At 42.7% G+C, this 18,122-nt stretch overlaps 1 protein-coding gene across 3 annotated transcripts in view; it reads right to left on the bottom strand.

Moving 5' to 3' along the window:
* WSCD2 (WSC domain containing 2) overlaps positions 1-18,122 on the bottom strand; it is a 685,960-nt gene that overhangs the window by 82,406 nt on the left and 585,432 nt on the right. For all 3 annotated transcript variants that reach the window (XM_075324018.1, XM_075324011.1, XM_075324026.1), the window contains one exon: positions 4,877-5,041. In XM_075324018.1, coding sequence (XP_075180133.1) covers positions 4,877-5,041 — 165 coding nt within the window. The remainder of the gene's footprint in view (positions 1-4,876; positions 5,042-18,122) is intronic.

Genomic DNA, 18,122 nt, shown 5'->3' with positions numbered 1-18,122 from the left:
TCTCCTGGTTAAGCAGAGTGCTGGGAGGTTCCTTCTATTTAGTCTTCCTCACCCCCTTCCTTGCCTCTCTAGGTTCAAGGTGGAGACTGGGCGTTACCTCAGTAGTGTCAGCTGATCCATGAGAGGGATAAATATCTTTAAGTAGAACAAGTTCTTATTCTTCTGCTTGATTATAAATGGGATCATATGAGTTCAGTACTGCATGACCCAGGTTATCCTTTTTTAAGAAGTAAACAAATGCTAAAGTCTATCTTCCTCAATCAAGGTTTATTTGCGTTAGAAACACAGTTATCACTAGACAATGGTCTATAATCAGGTTATTCTTATGTATTAGAAGAAATTTAACAGTATAAGTAAATAATTGATAATTTTTATGCTATATGCTGTGAGGTCTGGAGATATGCATGTTGGTGGGCTTCATGGTAGGTCTCCAGGGGTTAATCCTTCTCATACCTCTTCACCCAAGTGAGTCCCTCGCACTCCTGGGCAGACTCCAGCTTTCCGTTAGGTCACCTATCACCCCTCGCTGGCCATGAGGGGTGGGGTTTCACCTCCAGGGGCCTGAGCTAGTGCAGGTGCTCACTCTGGCCGTATTTTGTGCTCTAAAAGACTCTCTTTGGGATGTGGTATTGCTGGGAGGTGAGGCGCCATCGCTCCCAGCAATTATACTTTTCAGGGATCTTTGGACGCTGGGTCGTCTAGTGTCAGCGGTTGCCAGGTTATATAGGATGCCATGTCTCCTGGTTAAGCAGAGTGCTGGGAGGTTCCTTCTATTTAGTCTTCCTCACCCCCTTCCTTGCATCTCTAGGTTCAAGGTGGAGACTGGGCGTTACCTCAGTAGTGTCAACTGATCCATGAGAGGGATATTAAAACCCACCATCTCCTCTGGGCCAGTGCTGACTATTTTCAGTTGTGCTTGGGTAGGAATGTTATTAGTTGCTTTTCTGCTGGTTGGTTCTCTGATCTGGTCTTTTGGTTTTGGCTTAGTCCCTAGCCTTACCTAATACCTATTTAGTGGTTACTACTTTCCTTGCTGGGTTTGGTGCATTTGATCTGATTGTAACCTGTGTGCCCAGCTACCAGCCACCCTGCTATTGTCACCTGGGAAGGGCTCTACCAAAGTCCCCCCCTCCAGGACCAGAGGGTGGGTGAAAAGTACCCCAGCCCTTTAAGGTGTACAGTTGCATGACGGCTAGCACAAAGTGTGTCTGGCATATTGCATTTGCTGGCCTGCAATCCGATCATTCCATCACTACCCTTGCATTACACATGCATACATAATTTTTGTGGACTTAATTTTTTCATCATAATTGATGACCATTTTTCAGTTAACATATAAAAATGTAATTATCATGTCAACCTGGTCCATACATTTCCCAGTCATAATTCAGATTTCCATGATAAATTGTAATTATATTTTGATGCAACCTGTGCAGTCACACAGGGGCCCACGAGGAAAGGAGTCCACCTCAAAACTGTAATGATCCAGAACCGGTATTCTCCACTCCAGAGTTTCACAGACCCAGCCTGGTCATGTCAGGGGTTAACTCCCATTAACCTCATTCTGGTTTCAGGAGACACTATATATGGTCTCTGAACCTGCATTCCTGTGCTGGTTATAGTTTTGCTTTGCAGCCTGTGACTTGCTCTGGTGAGAATTCCTGTTTGATCTGACTCCTTGTTACCATGCCCTGACCTGTTCCTCTCTGTTGTTTGTGTTTCCCTTTGCATACCTGATCTCCCGGCTTCCGATTCGGTTCTGTTTTCTTACTCTGATATTGATCCTCCCTTTGCGACTGCAAACTCAACTTTCCTTGCTAGACCCTGACTGTTTGACTACTCTATTGCCCCCTGGTGGTTCGCCTGTTAACATTGCTGAAGTTACTCTGCTATACTTCAGCTGCCTTTCTGTTACAGTGTTACTTTGTCTTTCCTTCACTCCTCTGCTGCATCCTAGTGGGGATTATGCTGTACTATGTCTTACTAGCCTTTTGTACAGCGTGACAAAAACTAGGTGGAATTACGCAGAATGATGAGCTACTGGACTGCAAATTGCCCATATATTGTTGATTATCTGATTCATGTACTTTATATATATAATCCCTTTGCTAATACAAGGGCATGCCCTGCTGGGGCAAATTAAGACCCTGTGTGTCTACTGTACCACTGCACCATCACTTTTTTCTATTGTAAATGTAACTTATTTGTACCTGTCATTTTACATGTTTCCTTGATTCCAAAATGTAAAATGCTGCTTAAAAGTTTGGTAGAAAGTTAGAAGCTTTTTAAACACTGTTAGAGTTTGTCCACATGATTAATTTTCTGGTCCGAGTACAATTTGTGGTTTTGATGGATTGCACTTGGACTTATGTACATATCTGTTTATTTCTTTGTTTCCTTGGACTAGTCAGTTCATATTGGTGACATGTACAATTCTGATCCGAGTATCAGATCAAAATTGACAATGCAAGTCTATGAGTCCATGGAAAAAATTGCTATTGGACTGCACTGGGATGACATCAAAGTGCAGTCTGAATTTCAAGGGCTGACATAATGGAGAAGGTGGAGAAACTTTCTTTTCTCTCTCCAACTCTTAGAAAAAGTGACCCCACTGATCAGAGTCTGAATAGCAGAAACAGACCGTTTTTCTCACATGGAGAGAAAATGGTTGTGGTGTCAATCATTTAACCTTTGAAAGCATATCCTCTTAGCCAAATGTGGTAATCAGACCATGGTTAAAACGTACATTAAAGTGGAGAGAATTATACCGTATTATTAATTTTATAAGATGCACTCTATTATAAAACGCACGCCAAATTTAGAAGCGAAAAATAGAAAAAAATAATTTTTAATGTTAAAATAAGGGTCCGTCTTATAATACTAGTGTATCTTAATCCTAATGCTCACTGGGGGGAGCGGTGGTGGACGAGCGGCTCAGGAAGGTAACGGAAGGCAGGGTCAGCGGTGCTGAGGGCTCAGAGGAGGGGGTGTTGCGGCTCAGGAGGGTCGGCAATATTGTGGTTCAGGGATGTTGTGGCGGCAGTAGGCACCATTGATCTGCCGGCGGGCTGCAGAGATGTCACTGCAGTGGAGTTACTCAGGAGGGTCACAGGACAGGGTGTCTTGGTGGTGGGTGCCATTGATCTGACTTCAGGCTACATTAAATTGCCCGCAGTTGACGAGATGGACTTCAAGAAAATGGCCACGGAGGCGGCGCATGCGCAGAATAGTACTTTATGGCCATTTTCTTGAAGTCTATCGCGTTAACGATGCAGTCAGATCAATGCACTTGCCACTGAGACACCCTGTCCTGTGACCCTCCTGAGCCACTCCACTGTTCTTCCAAGCCCTCAGTACTGCTGACCCTGCCTCCTATGATCTGGTAAGCCATATATGTATTGTAAGACGCACCCCCATTTTACCCCTAGTTTTGGGGTGAAAAAAGCGCATCTTATAATCCAGAAAATACGGTAATTATAATTACAATGTATCCTTAAAAGATTATACAATTATATTGAGGTAATAAAAACTATTACAAATATGTTCCATGGATGGGGTTGAACCCAAATTAAAATAATCATGCATCCATAGTGATCTTTTCAGATAATCTTCATATTCCATATTGTTGTAATCCTAAATTTCCTTCTTCTAAAGCCGTGTAGATAAGACATGTCCTCTGACCAATGCTGTCAATCACTCCGGAGGCATCTGACCTATTTCCAGATCCTTATAATGTAACTTTACTGACAACACACTAGTGGCCTATTTAGAAGTATATACTTACTTTATATGGGCACCTATCATTTATTTATAATATCATGCACTGGTATCATTATTACTATTTTTATTTTTTTACTTTATTATATTACTGAACACAGAATAAATACGTCTAAAGTCCGCTTTACACGCTGCGATATCGTTACCGATATCGCTAGCGTGGGTACCCGCCCACATCTGTTGTGCGACACGGGCAAATCGCTGCCCGTGCCGCACAACATCGCCCAGACCCGTCACACTACTTACCTGCCCGGCGACGTCGCTGTGACCAGCGAACCGCCTCCTTTCTAAGGTGGTGGTTCGTTCAGCGTCACAACGACGTCACAGCTGCGTCACTGAACCGCCGCCCAATAGAAGCGGAGGGGCGGAGATGAGCGGGACGTAACATCCCGCCCACCTCCTTCCTTCCGCATAACGGCCGGGAGGCAGGTAAGGAGAGGTTCCTCGTTCCTGCAGTGTCACACGGAGAAATGTGTGCTGCCGCAGGAACGAGGAACAACTTCGTTACTGCTGCAGTAATGATTTTTGAGAATGGACCCCCATGTCACCGATGAGCGATTTTGCACGTTTTTGCAACGATGCAAAATTGCTCATCGGTGTCACACGCAACGGCATCGCTAATGCGGCCGGATGTGCGTCACCAATTCCGTGACCCCAACGAGTTTGCATTAGCGATGTCGTAGCGTGTAAAGCCCCCTTAAGTTTAGTAAAATATAATGACAATATAAAAAAACCTAAAATATAATTTGATATTCCAATATTATTAATATTACTGTACGGCACAGAGGAGTGCAATATAATTTCACTCTCAGTTTGTTGCCAGCAAATTAGATTTTCTACAATGCAGAAAATATACTTTTTATTTTTCACTTCATTATATGTAAAAGTAGTTGATTATTTTCTCTGCTCTAGAAATCTTACAAATAAATTCTATGTGAACAGTCTGCGGATGTATTATTTATTGTCTGGGTAGCTTTACAGAGCACAGATGCTGACCTTTCCTGAGCACTTGCACTTAACAACACAGCTGGAAAGGCGGAAAGTTCCCATCACAATCCTACAATCTGTTTAGGTACTTAAACTTTATGCTTCAACCCACCTTTATTATACAATGATCCATCAAAGTAATAGCTTCCTGTATAGAAGCCAGTAGCCAGTTCTATTAGATGTCGTGCCCATGTGTTTCCGGCACCAGGAAAGCTTGCCAAGGCAATCAATTGTTTAGCACGATTTGGTAGAAATCTCCTGTCCATACACCGGTTATCTAAAAAACATAATACATTCTATCCAATTAGGTCTTTGAAAAATAGGAACTAAAGCAGTTGATTTATCAATTTTAATAGAAAATAGACTTCTTTTTACAAATAAGTGAACATCCTCATTCTATTACACCAGTATAAGCCTATTAATGGATATGAATATTTCAAGAATAGATCATGTGATTTGTGAAGTTATCTTATATCTTATAGATCGCTCAGTTTCAATGGCTGCCATTGTTATTGGATGTAAAAGTCCTGTTTACACAAGCTCCTGATAATGATGAACTTTTGTGCAGGACAAAAGATTATTTCACCTTAAGCTGGTGTCACACATAACGACGACGACAACGACGTCGCTGCAACGTCACCATATTCTGTGACGTTGCAGCGACCTCAACAGCAACGTCGCTAAGTGTGACACATAACAACGATCAGACCCCTGCTGCGAAATCGCTGCTCGCTCCTGAATGTTCCAGGTCATTTTTTGATCGCTGTTATCCCGCTGCGCATGCTGATAAGCGCTGCATTCTTGTATTTGACACCACAGCAGCGACCATCGCTACGACGCTGAAAACAGTGACGTAGGGCTGAAGGCAGGATAAGGGCGTGTTTTTGCGCTCTATTTTGCAACGCCCCTACGTCTCCGATTGGTGGTTACAACAGCGTTCCGATTGGGTACCTTGCCGAAGGCGTCACTGTGATTTCATTCTTTAAGTTCTATTTTTTGTTCTACGAACTACATTCTCTGTTTGGCGTCGCTAGTGTGTCGTGTTTTCTGGATCTTTCATCAGACCTTGTGATTGAAAAGGTAGGTATGCTTTGAAATTGTTTTATATAGGATAGTACTTTTGTATACGGGAACAGTATTGTACTACTTGAATTCTTGTACTTAGGGAACCAATATTATAATATTTATATTCTTATACACAGGGAGCAGTAGTTATATTCTTGGATATAGTGGGCAATATTATAGTTGTATTCTGGGTCAGTATTATAGTAGTTATATTCTTGGATATAGGGGGCAGTATTATAGTACTTAGATTCTTGTATATAGTGGGCAGTTTTATAGTTGTTATATTGTTGCATATAGGGGGCAGTATTATAGTACTTTTATTCTTGTATATAGGGGGCAGTATTATAGTACTTACATTCTTGTATATAGTGGGCAGTTTTATAGTTGTTATATTGTTGCATATAGGGGGCAGTATTATAGTACTTTTATTCTTGTATATAGGGGGCAGTATTATAGTACTTACATTCTTGTATATAGTGGACAGTTTTATAGTTGTTATATTGTTGCATATAGGGGGCAGTATTATAGTAGTTATAATTTTGTACATAGGAGCAGTATTATAGTAGTTATATTCTTGTACATAGGAGCAGTTTTATAGTAGTTATATTCTTGTACATAGGAGCAGTATTATAGTAGTTATATTCTTGTATATAGGGGCAGTATTATAGTAGTTATATTCTTGTATATAGGGGCGGTATTATAGTAGTTATATTCTTGTATATAGAGGGCAGTATTATAGTACTTATATTCTTGTATATAGGGGGCAGTATTATAGTACTTACATTCTTGTATATAGTGGGCAGTTTTATAGTTGTTATATTGTTGCATATAGGGGGCAGTATTATAGTAGTTATAATTTTGTACATAGGAGCAGTTTTATAGTAGTTATATTCTTGTACATAGGAGCAGTATTATAGTAGTTATATTCTTGTATATAGGGGCAGTATTATAGTAGTTATATTCTTGTATATAGGGGCGGTATTATAGTAGTTATATTCTTGTATATAGAGGGCAGTATTATAGTACTTATATTCTTGTATATAGGGGGCAGTATTATAGTACTTACATTCTTGTATATAGTGGGCAGTTTTATAGTTGTTATATTGTTGCATATAGGGGGCAGTATTATAGTAGTTATAATTTTGTACATAGGAGCAGTATTATAGTAGTTATATTCTTGTATATAGGGGGCAGTATTATAGTAGTTATATTCTTGTATATAGAGGGCAGTATTATAGTACTTATATTCTTGTATATAGGGGGCAGTATTATAGTTGTTATATTAATTTATTTACATAGCTGGAAGTATTATATTTTTTATATTCCGGTATATAGGAATATACATACATATTGTTGAAAATTCTCTTATTTCGTTTTATTTTTGCAGTTTCACATCATGGATGATATGCAGTGTGCTGTTGTAGTTGCTGCAATGCTGGTGGAGGAAGCTCGGCGACAAGATGAGGCACGGATGCTAGAGAGGCGTTCAAAGCGAAAGCGGCGCATGTGGACCAGAGTGGCTGCAGAGGAGGTCCGAATTCTCACACATGCAACTTATCAGAGAGCTGCAGGAGAAGGATCCTCATGATTTCCGCAACTATCTGCGGATGTCAGAGGAATCCTTCAAAATTTTACTGGAAAGAGTTACGCCACTCATTCAACGAAAGGATACAAAGATGCGTGCTGCTGTCCCCCCAGATGAAAGATTGGCAGTCACACTGCGATTCCTGGCCACAGGACGCTCCCTCCAAGACTTGCATTTTTCTGCTGCTGTTTCAAGGTCCCTGCTCAGCGTAATAATTCCTGAGACATGTAATGCAATTGTTCGCAGTCTACGCAGCGATAATCAATTTCCTAAAACAGTGGAGCCATGGAATAAAATTGCCAAGGATTTTGAGCAGCTCTGGCAGTTCCCAAACTGTGGTGGGGCTTTGGATGGAAAACATGTGCGCATCACGCAAGCACGGAACAGCGGATCCTATTTTTACAATTACAAGGGCTATTTCAGCCTCATAATGATGGCCCTTGTTAATGCAAACTATGAATTCATAAATGTCGATGTTGGCATGAACGGCAGGGTTTCTGATGGTGGTGTTTTGGAGCACACAGCATTTGGTGAGCATTTGCAGAACGGTGCCCTGCACTTGCCACCCAACTCTGAGACCACAGGAAACCTTAATTTTGTTTTTGTCGGCGATGAAGCCTTCCCACTTCATGCCAATCTTCTAAAACCGTTTCCACAAAACGCTCTTACGCAGGAAAGACGCATTTTCAATTACCGCTTGTCAAGGGCACGTCGGGTAGTAGAAAATGCCTTCGGGATCATGGCCAACCGCTTCAGACTTTTCCACACTCCGATTAACCTAAAGCTACAATCAATAGACTCTGTTGTTTTGGCCTGTTGCACGCTGCACAACTTCCTTCGTCGTCAAGATGTAAATGCGTACAGTCCGCCTGGTTTCGTGGACTCTGTGGAACCAACAAATGGGGAAGTGGTTCTTGGTGAGTGGCGTGCTAACGCTCCCGCAATCGCAGGCCTTCAACCGGTCATACATGGCAGAAACAAGGATGATGCGAAGGCCTGCCGAGAAAACTACTGCCAATATTTTAACGGTCCTGGTGCTGTAAGTTGGCAGCAACAGATGTTATAGAGGCCTACTGAGCATTTTGCTGTCTATACTGTTTTTTTAATAATATATTTTTGTTGTCCGTTTTATTTTAATCTTTCTGAATTTTATAATGTTTGCATTTGTTCAATAAAATGTTATATATACTATTATGGTTGATGACTTTTATTACATTGACTGCCATTTGGACCAACAACTATTTAGGTCCTCTGTACCGATACCCCATCGAGTATAATTGCATGTCCGCTCTATTCTCCTTCCCATAATAGATTTGTAAATCAAAATGATACCACTAACACTTTATGCCATTGCTATACCCAGCAAAAAGTCATTGGGCCCCGGGACAACCCTCCCTACCCGCGGAGGGGTTAACATCCAGTTGCCACTACCTCTCCCCTGGGTGCCCAACAACAACAGCGGTGGTGTCCCACCTGCCCCGATGTACAAGATTATAACTACTATAATACTGCAACCTATGCACAAGAATATAAGTACTATAATATTGCCCCTATGCACAAGAATATAACTACTATAATACTGCTCCTATGTACAAGAATATAACTACTATAATACTGCCCCTATGTACAAGAATATAACTACTATAATACTGCCCCTATGCACAAGAATATAAATACTTTAATACTGCCCCCTATGTACAAGAATATAAGTACTATAATATTGCCCCTATGCACAAGAATATAACTACTATAATACTGCCCCTATGTACAAGAATATAACTACTATAATACTGCCCCTATGCACAAGAATATAAATACTTTAATACTGCCCCCTATGTACAAGAATATAAGTACTATAATATTGCCCCTATGCACAAGAATATAACTACTATAATACTGCCCCCTATGTACAAGAATATAAATACTTTAATACTGCCCCCTATGTACAAGAATATAAGTACTATAATATTGCCCCTATGCACAAGAATATAACTACTATAATATTGCCCCTATGCACAAGAATATAACTACTATAATACTGCCCCCTATGTACAAGAATATAAATACTTTAATACTGCCCCCTATGTACAAGAATATAAGTACTATAATATTGCCCCTATGCACAAGAATATAACTACTATAATACTGCCCCTATGCACAAGAATATAACTACTATAATACTGCTCCTATGTACAAGAATATAACTACTATAATACTGCCCCTATGTACAAGAATATTCCATAACTTTACATTCCATAATTCCATAACACAAAAATCCAATACACAAACATAAATCAAAGATTTAAGTGCTATCTATGCCTTTTGCTATCTGACTCGGTTACAGCCGGGATCGCAGACGGGAACGCTACTGTGACTCTGTGCTAGCTTTATTCAGACCGCTAGTTTCACGAACGGGAACGCTACTGTGACGCGGTTCGAGCGCCTCGTTGATAACGAGACCGCTAGCGGGATCGCTATTGCGACGTTGTTCAGAACGTGACGTGATGACGTTGCTCACGTCGCCTTTGAAGTCTGTTGGGCGGCGTACATGTTCTGTTAATGCTCAGAGGCGGGAACATGGCGGCTAGGAGTCGCAGTTCTCCATGGGGGCCTGTGGAGGTCCGTTATTTAGTAAAAATGATGGTAAAAAAAGACTATTTCTGCGAGGCACAGCATGACCATCCCATGCTTCATAAGCAGGCTGTGCTGAGGCTAATTAGTAGAGGCCTGGCCCGTCGATTTGGGGTGGAGCGATCCACAACCCAAATTAGGAAGAAACTGGCAGACCTGCGGTATAAGTCCAGTGAACTCCTCGCCAGCATCCGAGCAGACATCGAGAGGCGTCATGGTGAGTGCTGTTTAGCGGCTTTGGTCCTGTTCGGTTTTGTTTACCCATGAACAACCCATGGCTTTATGGTTCATGGATCATGGATATTTACCTGCTTTCTTCAGCTCTGCTGCCTCCCGCTCCTGACCACTGCTCATTCATTGATTATTCACCGCACTCAGGACCTGGAAGCCGGAGCGGCGCGATGACAGCACCGGGCACAGCACCGTTGAGGGCATCAACGCAGGGACAGGTGAGTATTCTGCAAGCTCAGTGGCCTCCAGGAGGTCATCAGAGTTTCCAATGAACTTTGATGACCATCCTGCGACACCCACGCTACAGCTTCATGGGTTCATCAGAGTTCATTGGGAACTGTGACGAGTCCCCGAGATGCTCCGGCTTCCAGGTTCTCAACATACACACACACCTGTATACTCACCCAGCGATGCGGTCCCCATCACTGTCCCTGCTTCCAGCTGCTCACTGCAGTGAATATTCAGTGAGTATAATTACCATCGATAAGGAGCGGGAGGCAGCAGAGCCAGAGACAGCAGCGCTGGAGAGAGGTAAATATAGAAAATATTTTTATTAAAAAGACCCGTGTTTTCTCTGGTATTTGTCACACTGATGTCACACAGATCACATCAGTGTGCGATCCGTGTGACACCTGTGCTGCCAGAGAAAAAAAGGATAGGTGTGCGTGCAGGGCCACGAGGGGTCACACAGTCCGTAACTTACTGTTTGTGTATGAAGGATAGTATATATGTTATATACAGTATTGGGTAAAACCTCCTTCCTTACGCAATGTGGCCGGGAGGCATGGAAGGGGAGCTTCCTCGTTCCTGTGGCGTCACACGCAGCGATGTGTGCTGCCGCAGGAACGAGGAACAACTTCGTTAGTGCTGCATTCACGATTTTTGAGAATGGACACCCATGTCGCCGATTAGCGTTTTTGCACGTTTTTTCAACGATGCAAAATCGCTCATCGGAGTCACACGCAACAGACGGCATCGCTAATGCGGCAGTTTGTGCGTCAAGATTTCCGTGAAGCCATCGACTTATATTTGCGATGTCGTGGTGTGTCAATCCCCCTTTAATGGTGTTGGACGCAGCTTACAGCAATAAAAAGTGCTGTGAGGTTCCCGCAGAAAACATATGGGAACATTGACTGAAAAATCTGAAAAGTTCTGTCTGGTGGAAAAATGAAAGGTATTGAAAAAAATCAGTAAAACAAAAATAATCGAACACATGGGTGCTGAACGAGTTATCGAGGACCTGTCACCCACTCCCCACGCATGCATAAGTGCAGCAATGAATGCAGCATACATACTTTCATAACATGGACATTAACTGTGATATTCTTCCCCGACACTGGTGACCCAGCGATTACAATTGGAAAAACATGGCACAAAATGCCAATGACCAATCATTAAAATAAAAAAAAATAATCTTAATTTATATAAAATTTACAAAGAATAATAATACAATTGTGTAAAATATGAGGTAGTTTGGCGAGGACCCAAAGGAGGGGATTTATTTCTGAAACATATGCACTAGAAATATACACACACATATGGCTTCTAAACTTGCTCACTCAGATATGCAACGAGATAAGAAGGATAGTCAGATGACTGGCCAATGCTCCAAACGCGATTAGAACAAGGTTGTTTGGAAAGCACAGTGTAGTTCAAATGCAATATATTGCAAAGAAAATAATCACATTATACCGAGATATCTAGTGTGCATATCAGAGGGACAAGGTGGCGAAAATGAGCTAATTATCCTTTGTAAAAGGTATGGTATGCAAACTTGATCATAGGTAAATTTCAGATAACTAAAAACTTCAATGCTCCTGGGGTAATGGGATTATTTACTCTTTGCATATATTAGGATTTGATCAACACTGTGCCAGTCTTTACAAAAACCATTTCACAATAAACCATGCTGTGTAATCGCGTTTGGAGTATTGTCCATTGACCTGATTATCATTGTTATCTCAGTGCATATCTAAAGAAAATAATTACATTATACCTAGATATCTAGTGTGCATATCAGAGGGTCAAGGTGGCGAAAAAGAGCTAATTATCTAACTTGATCATAGGTAAATTTCAGATACCTCAAAACTTCAATGCTCCTGGGGTATAATGGGTTTATTTTATCTTTGCATTTGAATCTCTGATTATCATTGTTATCTCGGTGCATATCAGAGTGACATTAGAAGCCTTGAGTACAAGCCATATGTTATACTATTTACAGAACAGAATAAAATAGAAGAATTTAAGTGATTGATTTTTGTGCCTTGTTTTTCCAATGAATGCAGCATGTTTGCTGCTTTGAGGCAAGTGGTCCCCATGTGTCTGGTGCCCCTAGAAAAAGGTTTGTCAAACATACGTAAAAAAGCAGGCTATACACGGGCTTTACATGCTACAATATATCTACCGATGTGTCGGCGGGGTCACGTTGTAAGTGATGCACATCCGGCATCGTTAGAGATATTGTAGTCTGTAAAACCTACATGCGATTACGATTAAACGAATAACCGTTCATCGCATACACGTCATTCAATTACTAAAAATTGAACGTCTGGTTGCTCAATGTTCCCGAGACAGCACACATCGCAGTGTGTGACACCCCGGGAATGATGAACTGCAACTTACCTGCGTCCCGCTTCTTACGTATGGATGGTCGTATAGAAGGGTAAGTACTTGTGACAGGAACAAAGCATAGGTGCGACACGGTCAACAAATTTCAGTTGTCGCACATAAGATGGGGGCGTGTCACATCACATACGATATCGTATGCAGAATTGTATGGTGTAAAGTAGGCGTAAGCCATGGTGGCCTGGAGTTATGCGCTCAATAAAAGATTTCTCCTATACCTAGGATCACCTCCAGCTGCACAGGCAGCTCCACCATCTCCACCCTCTCCGGCTGTGGATCCACCATCTCCGCCAGCTCCAGCATCTCCTGCTGCGGAGCCATCATCCCCGCCGGCTCCAACATCTCCTGCTGCAGATCCACCACCTCCGCCTGCTGCGCCTGCTGGGACACCCTCTCCTTCTCCAACCCCATCACCTGCTGCAACCCCATCTCTTCCTTCAACCCCATCACCACCTTCTACCCTGTCTCCCCATACTTCTCCTTCTAACGATGCCTTCTCCCCCGCATCAGTTGGTGAGTTTTGTGCAGGCTACCCTTCCTGTAATTTATGCACATAACATGGTGTCCCTACAAGTTGTAAAGGATACATGGATGTTTAAATGATGGTGGGCTGTCGTGTACTAATATTTGATTTGTGTTCCCTAGCCACAGGATCTGGTTGGGCCATCAGCGCCTCAGAAGAAGAAGGTGATGAACCCCAGAACCGTAAGTGGTCAACCAAAAACATATACCTGACAGTTCGATGTTGGAACAAGGATGGTTAACTTTTCCCATTCCCTCCACAGAAATCCCCACACTACAGGACATGTTGGATTCGCAACGGCGTTTGTCAGAAGCCGTCCGGCGTCATGGGGAGCTGCTGGAACAGTTTTTGGCAGCCCAACAGCAGGGCCACTAAATGTGAATGTTTGTGATTTAAATGTTTTTTTTGTTTTGTATGTCACATAAATCTTTCTAGTTTATTTTTGCTGTTGCTTACATTTTTGGACAAAACTTTCAAACAGGGTTTGGGAACCTATTTACTGCCGGGGACCATTTGGAATTTTCTACCAACCAACGGGGGCCACACCAAATTATCAACTTGAACACGACCAGGCTATATTTGTTAAAATAATTAATAAAATCAGCCCCAGAGTGGTGGCTGGAGAGACTGTGATGTTCGGTGAGATTGATCATTTTGATTCTCACCACTACATTTCCATGTATGTCTTGGTCTGGAGAGGCTGGGGGCATACACAACACAGGAGAAGCTAGGGCATATACATCACAGGAAACACTGAGGCATATACATCCCAGGAGAGGCTGCGTCATATACATCCCTTAAGAGTATGGGGCATATACATCACCCTGAGCAGTAGTTGGCAGCACAAAGAGCACTGTGCCGCCCTGGCAAAACCTGGGTGTTACAGAGGTCTGCATACATGTTATTGATGCTGATTTAACTCTCCCTTGGGGAGGTTCCCACACACAAACACACACCAGCCAATCAGACCCCACTCACCCCCTCCCCACGAAAACAGGAGGACATCAAGACTGTAGAGTGGCAACAATGTTTTGTTTTTTTTTTCAATGATCTTGACTGTCCAGGGGAGGGTGTGTGTGTGTGTGTGATGTTACCTCTGAGACCACCTGGCTAGTCCAGGGCGTCACATAAGCAGCCCCTGTGTGGGGCTGGGGTGAGTGGTACTCACGGCCTCAGGAATGGGCCAGCCTCTTGTGGGACCCGAAGTGGACCAGGAGAGGGGTGCCAGCTGTCGGGACCCAGTACGGACCAGTGTGAAAAGAAGACACATACCTCGGGCAGGAAAAGATCACCTGAATTACACACACGGGTGTGGGACCCGTCTTCACAGCAGCGGGCCGTTGGCACCTGTTACCAGCAACTTGGTTAATTACTGGACTGGGGTTAGTTATTGGTTTATACTGTGAGTACTCCTGCACCACCCGGTACAAGGCGAGGACTGTACCCGTCACTCTACAAACTACCTCTCCCAATTGGTCCGTGGGACTATAAATCCCCCTACCCGTGGAGGGTATCCCACCTAGCTGCCCCACACCATCAGTCCCGGGCACGGTCCCCAGAGGCAGTGGCGGTGCCACCACCTTATCAACGCAACCCACGGGTGGCGTGACAGACAATTCCCCCTACCTAATCCCCCTCTTTTTTGGGAGCTTGACATTACAGACCGGGTCACGACACCGGGATACCTGCAGAAGTAACCCCTTGGCCAGGATCTCATTTCCCCCCCAATCCCTGGGCAACACAGCAATAGGTGGCAGCACAAAGAGCTGTAGGTGGCATAACACAAACAGCACTGACAGTGACAGCACTAGAAGGCAGCAGGGAGAGCACTATGTTCCCCACCACAGCTTTAAAACAAAGAACCCACAAAAACATTTTTATTTAAAAAAAATAAAAAAAAACACCCACACACACACATTATATATGTGCATCTGTAGAGTTGTGCCATGATGGCGACCCTGACCTCCACCCAACCCTTTACCCCGTGAATAATGTTATGCAGAATTCATGAAAGCTGTACAAAAGTTTGAAAACAAAGACATTTTTTATTACAATTCCCTAACATTGCTTAAATAACAACAAAAACAGCATAAATATTATAACAAAAAACAAAAACTATAAATTTTGGTATTGCTTATTCGAGTCATTTAAATGTTGCCTCTGTGGGCTGAAAAATTGGTTCGTTGGGGGGAACATGGGATACTGTGCGGGGGGGTCATGCTGGAGGTGTGGTGGAGGCTCCATCCTCATCCATGGCACTTGATCCCATGAAGACTGTTGTCGATGTTCTACGTCACACACTTTTGAGGAGTCTGTCAGTTTCCCCTCTGCCGCCTTGTTGAGGGCCTCCAGCATGACCCTTTCGACATGAACTCTTTGTTTGTCATCCAGCTTACGGAGTCTTTCATCCGTAAGCTGGGCAAATCCACAAATGGATGGTCTGCTGTGCTGCTCCAGGATTTTCTTCGCCATATCCATAAGGTCTGTTGAAGATGAGTTGTTCGGCTGCCTCCTACGGGTTGAGGAGATCCGCCGCGGTAATGGAGCTTCTGCGGTCTCCTCGGAAGTCCCGGCAATTTCATCATCACCACCTGTCACTATTGGCCCAGCTTCACAACGATCCTGCGGAACAATAAAAATGATGTTAAAATCAGATATCATGAGCAGCAGGCACAGGGATACACATGCACTGGAAACTAATGGGAGGGGCAGACTAGTACTACAAGATATGAAATGTCATTACATGGTATGAAAATAGAGTGTGGATAAACTAGTAAAGGAGTATACTTATCTGAACTGGAAGGGATACATTTTGAAATCTGCAACAGTAATCATAGAAAACCGTAGTAACTATTTTCAATTAAATAATGCCATGTACATCAAAAGTTTCACAAAGGTACTTACATCTCCAACTGTGGTGTCAGACCGGACCTCAGGCTGTGTTCCGGGACCAAAGGACAGCGATGTTATTGTCCGTGGTACCTCTTGGTCTCTTATGAAGGCCAGCAAATCGTAGTACCAAAGCTTTGGAACGTAAAGTTCCTCCGTTCCGGCACCAGATTTGCTGGCCTTTTCCACCTTATTTAGTTCCTTTTTATAAACGGTGCGAAGACCCTGGATTTTCTTTCGCACAATCTCTGTCGTAATGGTCTCAGTAGGGTTATGCCTCTGGAACAATTCAATAAGCTGCTCATAGGCCTGCTTTTTCTTGTATCGATTGCTGTAATCGACAGACTTTATCTTCCACAAACAAGGCAGGGATTGATACATATCAATCACCTCCCTTATGAATTCTTGTTTGTTGGAAGACATCTGAAAAAAAAGGAAATTAATGTATTACTACATTGTTATAAACTAAGCACAAGAATATAGCTGCTATAATACTGCCACCTACGTACAACTACTTTAATACTGCTCCTATGTCCAATAATATAACTACTATAATACGGCCCCCTATGTACAAGAATATAACTACTATCATACTGCCCCCTATATACAAGAATTTAACTACTATAATACTGCCCCTATGCACAAGAATATAACTACTATAATACTGCCCCTATGTACAAGAACATAACTATATGTACAGCGGTATTGAATATATAACGTCAGGAATAGAAAAGCTATAATACTTCCCCCTATGTACATAGATAAATATAACTATAATACTGCCACAATATACAAGAATACAGTTGCTATATTAATGTCACGATGTACTAGAATATTGGTATAATACTGCCCAAAAAAATTACCTACCTTTAAGTCAGGAGAATATTAAAAATCCAAGACGAAATCAACAAATTGAAAGAATCACTGCAACAAACTGCGTTCTGAAAAAGCTCAGGTAGAGTGAATGGAAGCGCTACTGCGTCGTCTTTTGTTTGATACGGTCACCCAATCAGGCGACGCTGTAGTGATGACCAATCGGAACAGAGGGGCGTGAAGAAAGACAACGCAAAGCGCTGTAGCGATCACCAATAGGAACAGAGGGGCGTGAAAAGAGATAACGCAAACCGTATCTAGGGGTTAAAACCACACCTCTGACTCGTCGTGCAATGACATGTCTGAAACCACACAACGACCGTCGACGTCGCTATGATCTCTGCTCCGTCGCTGCTTTATTTAGCATGTTTGACAGCTTACTAACGATCATCTATGGTCGCTGCAACGTCACAGAATATGGTGACGTTGCAGCGACGTCGTTGTCGTCGTCGTTATGTGTGACACCAGCTTAATGAACAAGCATTTTGCTTGTTCTTTAAGTTATCGGTAGCCTGTTTGGACACTTGAATGCTTGTTCATGATTATTTTTAAAGGGCCACTCCAGTGGGGGTTTCTTTCACGTTTGGAGTGGTGTTTTAAATGTAAGCCCCTTACCATCTAGCAATTTCATGCTTTCTGGTGCCGCTCCAGTCCCAAAATACCATCTTGTGACTTTAATTTCTGACTGGTTGGAAGTCATAAGTTACATCACAAGCAAGCGTTCAATACAAATCTATGAGAGCAAGAACAAGGCTCTTATAGACTTTCATTAAGATGTGACCTCCAGCAGGCTCCATGAAACACTGGAGTTACCAGCAGGTCACAAACTGATGGCGAGTGATAGGAGGGAAGGTGATAGAAAAGTGTTTATATTTGTATGAATTAGTGATGAGTGGATTGATTTGCAATACTGGCCACTAGATGGATGGCCCATTA

Source organism: Anomaloglossus baeobatrachus, chromosome 1, assembly GCF_048569485.1.
Source record: "Anomaloglossus baeobatrachus isolate aAnoBae1 chromosome 1, aAnoBae1.hap1, whole genome shotgun sequence".
NCBI classification, from domain to species: domain Eukaryota; kingdom Metazoa; phylum Chordata; class Amphibia; order Anura; family Aromobatidae; genus Anomaloglossus; species Anomaloglossus baeobatrachus.
This window is presented reverse-complemented; position numbering and strand designations above follow the sequence as displayed.